The sequence below is a fragment of the Dipodomys spectabilis genome, unplaced genomic scaffold, assembly GCF_019054845.1.
Source record: "Dipodomys spectabilis isolate Male_0828 unplaced genomic scaffold, ASM1905484v1 ptg000764l, whole genome shotgun sequence".
NCBI classification, from domain to species: domain Eukaryota; kingdom Metazoa; phylum Chordata; class Mammalia; order Rodentia; family Heteromyidae; genus Dipodomys; species Dipodomys spectabilis.
In genome coordinates, this window is record NW_024871441.1 from 10,001 (window position 1) to 15,176 (window position 5,176).

At 62.1% G+C, this 5,176-nt stretch overlaps 1 protein-coding gene across 1 annotated transcript; it reads left to right on the forward strand.

The window, feature by feature from the left end:
* The first annotated feature begins 1,121 nt into the window (after window positions 1-1,121).
* Csrnp1 (cysteine and serine rich nuclear protein 1) lies at window positions 1,122-4,949 on the forward strand. The gene is made up of 4 exons (XM_042672735.1): window positions 1,122-1,348; window positions 1,768-2,027; window positions 2,595-2,900; window positions 3,360-4,949. Exons 1-4 carry the CDS (start codon window positions 1,168-1,170, stop codon window positions 4,143-4,145), a joined length of 1,533 nt encoding a protein of 510 aa, XP_042528669.1. The 5' UTR covers window positions 1,122-1,167; the 3' UTR covers window positions 4,146-4,949.
* The last annotated feature ends 227 nt before the right edge of the window (window positions 4,950-5,176 follow it).

Genomic DNA, 5,176 nt, shown 5'->3' on the forward strand with positions numbered 1-5,176 from the left:
GCTACTCAGGAGGCTGAGATCCAGAGGATCGTAGTTCAAGGCCAGGCCTTTATCTCCCACGGACCACCAAAAAGCTGTGGCTCAGGCGGTAGAGCACCACAGCCCCGAGTCAAAGAGCTCAATCAGGCCCTGAGTTCAAGCCCCAGGACTGGCACAAACAAAAACAAACAAGAGAAAGATAGCTTCAAGTTTGTGGCTTGTACAAGGGGGATCGGGGGGGGGGGGGGGTGGGCCTGTGGAATTGCGGGTGTAGGGGAAGCCAGGGTATGTGTGTGTGTGTGTGTGTGTGTCTGTCTGTCTGGAAGAAGGTGGAGCCAGGGTGGAGGAGACTGCAGAGTCTGTGGGGTGCACGCACGCACACGCACACGCACACAGAAGCCACTGGTGACTCAGCTCTGGTGAGTCAGACCAACCCCCCCCCCCCAGGTTCCCGTCGGAGAGGGATCTAGGCCAGACTACGTCTTGTCTGTCCATCTGTTTGTCCCTCTGCGTGGTTTGGAGGAAACTATGAGCAAGACTCGCTGGAAGATTCCTAGGAAGGCTTGGGGGGGAGGTGTGTGTGCTGCTGCTGCTGCTGCTTTTTACTTGTGGGGGCTGGGGGTGTCGGTCCTGGGGCTCGAACTCAGAGCTGAGCACCATTCCATTCATCGTCTGCCCAAGGCTGAGGGGTTCTACCCCTTGAGCCACGGCGCCATTTCTCTCTTGCATTTTGCGGGTGCCTTGGAGATAAAGAGTCTCACAGTCTCTCCTGCCCAGGCTGGCTTTGAACCACGATCCTCCAGATCTCAGCCTCCCGAGTAGCTGGGGTGACAGGCAGTGCCCGGTGTTTCTGCCTGGAGGGGGGCATGTGTCTGGGGAAGAGAGCTTCTTCCTGTGGATCTGGCCTAGTTCTAGAAAGTCCTAGAAAGTTCTAGAGAGTCCTAGAAAGTTCTAGAGAGTCCTAGAAAGTTCTAGAACTTTCGGGCTGGAAAGAACCCAAGACACCTCAACAATGATGAGGCTGGGTGGCGGGGGCCTGAGGCTGCTGCCTCCCCGGTCAGCGGTGGTGTGGTACCCCCCTGACACTTAGAACTTTCCTTCTTTTTCCAGGAGGCTCCCCGCCCTGTCCCAGACCCCCCTCTCCCCCCAGCCCCAGCCGCTGAGGAGATTTCTGCCCCCCGCGCCGCCATGAAGAGGAAATTCTACCAGTTAGAAGAAGAGGGGGACCCCTCCTCTTGCTCCTCCTCCTCCTCGCCGCCTTCCTGCTCCTCCACGTCCTCCACTTCCCCTCCCTGGGGGTCTGACGAGGAGCCGTGGGTTCGGGGACCCCAGCCCGGACAGGATTCGTGCAGCCCCAAAAGTTTTACCCGTGAGTCAGCTCTCTTCCCGGGAAACCTCCATACCCCTCGCTCCCCCCCCCTCTCTTTCTTTTGGTCAGTTGCGGGACTCGAACTCAGGGCCTGGGCGCTGTGGCTGAGCCTCTTTTGCGCTCCAGGCTGGCGCTCTTCCCCCTTGGGGCCATATAGCTGGCCCCACTTGGGGGTTTTCCGGTTGGCTCCTGGGAGATGAGAGCCTCACGGACTTTCCCGCCCCCGGGCTGGCCTCCAACCACGATCCTCCCATCTCAGCCTCCCCTGAGCGTAGCAAGCCAGGATGACAGGCCTGAGCCACGACCACCCCCCATCCGCCCTCGCCCTTGTGGGTGTAGCTAGATCTGCCTGTCCCACACCAGTAACTCTCCCCTCTTCCCTTCCCCCCCACCCCCACCCCCACCCCCCGGCCTTCCAGCCCTTTCCATCCTCAGACGCACTGCCCACCGCCGCGCGGGCCGCGTGGCCTTCGAGGGCGTCACCGTCTTCTACTTCCCCCGGTGCCAGGGCTTCACCAGCGTCCCCCGACGGGGTGGCTGCACGCTGGGCATGGCACCCCAACACACCACCACCCGCCGCTTCTCCTTGGCCGAGTTCACCCTGGAGCAGGCCCGGATCCGCCGGGAGAGGCTACGCCAGAGGCTGCGGGAGGAAAACGTGGAGGCCCAGAGGCAGAAGGTAGGGAGGACTGGGGGAAGAGGAGCCTCAGTCCTGGAGCTGGAACTCACGGCCTGGGCCGGCGCTCTACCACTTGAGCCACAGCACCATGGCTGGTTTTTCCCAGTGGTTTCTTGGAGATCCGAGTCTCACCGGCTTTCCCTGCCCCGGGCTGGCCTCTAACTGGGATCCTCGGATCTCAGCCTCCTGAGGAGCTGGGGTTGACAGGCGTGAGCTTCAATGCTCAGCAATGCTCTACCGCTTGAACCACAGCTTCACTTCTGCCTTTTTGCCAATCGATTGGAAAATGAGAAGCCCATAGGCTTTTTGGACCCTGGCTTGCCTTCCAGTGCTCATCCAGAGGATGGCGGTTCAAAGCCAGCCCGGGCAGGCAAGTCTGTGAGACTCTGATCTCCAATGAACCACCAGAAAAGCCAGAAGTGGCGCCGTGGTTCAAGTGGTAGAGCGCCCGCCTTGAGCTGAAGAGCTCAGGGACAGCGCCCAGGCCCCGAGTTCAAGCCCCACCACCGGCTCAACCCAAGACTCCCCAGCTCACGGCTCCTTTGCACCCGTCTCCTCTGCACACAGCTGTTGGCAGCCGGCCTGCTGGAGGAAGACTCGAACCCACAGCCCATGGTGGATGAGGCGTCAGTAGAGGAAGCCCTGGAGGCGGCCGTGGCCCGGGGCGGCCTGGAGGACGATTCATTCCTGCAGCCCTGTCCCGCCCGGCAGCGCAGGGCCTTGCTCCGGGCCTCCGGTGTCCGCCGGATCGACCGGGACGAAAGGCGGGAACTACGGGCCCTGCGCCGCGCCCGCGAAGATTGCGGCTGCCGCTGTACCCACGCCTGTGATCCCCGCACCTGTAGCTGCAGCCTGGCTGGCATCCCGTGCCAGGTGAGTGCCTACGAGCGTGTGCATGCACGTGCGTACGCACCCTCCAGTCCTGGGACTCGAACTCAGGGCCCAGGCGCTGCCCCAGAGCTGTTTTTCCCCAAGACGGGCGCTCTACCACTTGGACCTGTCTATCTATCTATATCTATATATATATGGCGCCACTTCCATTTTCCTGGTGGTTTGCTGGCTGAGAGGGTCTCCCGGACTTTCCTGCCCAGGCCAGGTTTGAACCGCGATCCTCCGGATCTCAGCCTCCCCACGTAGCTAGCCTGACAGCGCCCTGGTGGCCTCACCCCGGTCCCTCGGGTGACAGGTGTCCCCCTCCCCCGGACTTGGCCGCCCCTGGCTGGCCACCTCACACATCCGGGCCTTCGGATCCTCGCGTCCTGAGCGGGCCGGGACTACAGGCGGGCACTACCGCTCCCGGCCTCTGTTCCCCCAGCTCTCTTGTCCCCGCAGATGGACCACACGTCATTCCCCTGCGGCTGCGCTCGCGAGAGCTGCGCCAACCCCGAGGGCCGCGTGGAGTTCAACCAGGCCCGAGTCCACACGCACTTCGTGCGCACCCTCGCCCGGCTGCAGCTGGAGCATGCCACCGCCACCGGCGATCTGGGAGAAACTGAGGCACCCGATGGCGGCCACCCCCCGGGCCTGGGAGAGCAGGCCCTTCTCCCCTCATTCCTGGGGGGCAGCAGCAGCAGCGAGTCGGAGCAGGACAGCCGTAGCAGCGACATGACAGGTTCCTCCACCGCCTCGTCTTCCTCGTCCAGTTTGGGGGAGACGCAGGGAGATGACCCTGCGCCCCCCTTCCAGCCCTGTGAGCTGTGGGGTGAGGAGGAGGAGGAGGAGGAGGCCGCCAGCAGAGACCCTCTGGATCACCTCAGCTGCTTCCATTTCAACGACGTCTTCGGCGCGGCCCATTGGCCCCAGAGCTTCGCGAGTTCGAATCTCCCCTCGGGGATCTGGGATGAGAATGCCAACCTGGATGCGGACAGCACCCCCGGGGCTCCCCCGGCCCAGCCGGGCTGTGACTCACTCGCCTGGCTCCAGGCCCTGCCTGACTACAGCCTGGGGCCCCGGTACCCGGCCCCCCACACCCCCCCAGATGGCCCCACGCCTGGGGACCTGAGCCCCGGCTTCCTGGATTCCCTCCTGGGCCTCTCCGATCCGGCCACGGCAGCCACGGAGCCCACCCTGCCCTTCGATCACGGGGCCACCTCCCTCGTGGAGCCCGCACCCCTGTGATGCACCATCGGGGGGCCCCCCCCCCAGCCCAGCGCCCCACCTCCCAGAGCCCCACTGCTGCTGGATTTTGTGGTTTGGGGGCCCCCAGTCCCCCAACAAGGAGCTGTGTCCTCGACCGGCCTAGCCACCCGTGTCCCGTTTCTGTGTCTGTTTTACATTGTCTTATTTATTTGGTCTTTTTCTCCTCCAGTCGAGTCCTGGGACTCGAACTCAGGGCCCCTCCGAACTCCAGGCTGGCGCTCAACCACTGGGAGCTACCTTAGGGCGCCACTTCTCCCCCGCTTCCTGGTGGCTCCTTGGGGACTTTCCCCAGCCCCTGGGCTGCTGGCTTGGAACCACGATCCTCCGGATCTCAAGCCTCCCGAGGAGGAGCCGGGATTACAGGCGTGAGCAGCGGTGCCCCGCCCAGCCCTGGCCTTTCTCCAAGGGCCTTATTCATAAATCCTGGCCCATCTCTGGTGGAGGAGAGAAGGAAAGGGGGGCCTGGGGGGAGGAGGGGGAGAGCAAGGGACTTGTACCTGTCTCGTCTTAACTTGGGGCACGATCTGAACAGCACCCCAGGCCCCCCCCACCTCCTGTTGGTTTTGGGGTAACTCTTCAGGGCTTTCTTATTTCATTTTGGATGTTATTTGTCTTGGTTTTCCTTTGCTCCCGTTTTGATGTGGTTTTTCATCTAGTGACATGTCAGGAATCCTTAATTTATTCAGCGCTCTGTGGACCTGTGCCAAGAAACTCTCGCGTGCTCCAGGGCGGGGCCTGGGCAGCCTGCGTCTCATGGGACACAATAAAAATGAATTAAAATCATCATCATACCATCAATCATCATCATTCATAAGAACTGTGGGCCCTGTTCACCCCAGGAGAAACTGAAGAGGTTTCTTGTGCAGTGTAGTGTCTAGCAGCTTAGAGACAGGAAGCCAGCTAACAGGCTAGGTGAATTGTGAATTGGGGGGTACAGGGCTGGGGGGGGGCATTAACCCATACCTCCCCAGAGGGTCACTGGAGATATAACGGGGAGGGAGGCTGAGCGG

Excerpts from the sequence above, each read along its gene's own strand:
- Csrnp1 (XM_042672735.1), top strand. The coding sequence starts at position 1,168 with ATGAAGAGGAAATTCTACCAGTTAGAAGAAGAGGGGGACCCCTCCTCT. Across the intron at positions 2,028-2,594 it reads TGGAGGCCCAGAGGCAGAAG|CTGTTGGCAGCCGGCCTGCT; the intron begins GTAGGGAGGACT and ends CTCTGCACACAG. Across the intron at positions 2,901-3,359 it reads TGGCTGGCATCCCGTGCCAG|ATGGACCACACGTCATTCCC; the intron begins GTGAGTGCCTAC and ends TTGTCCCCGCAG.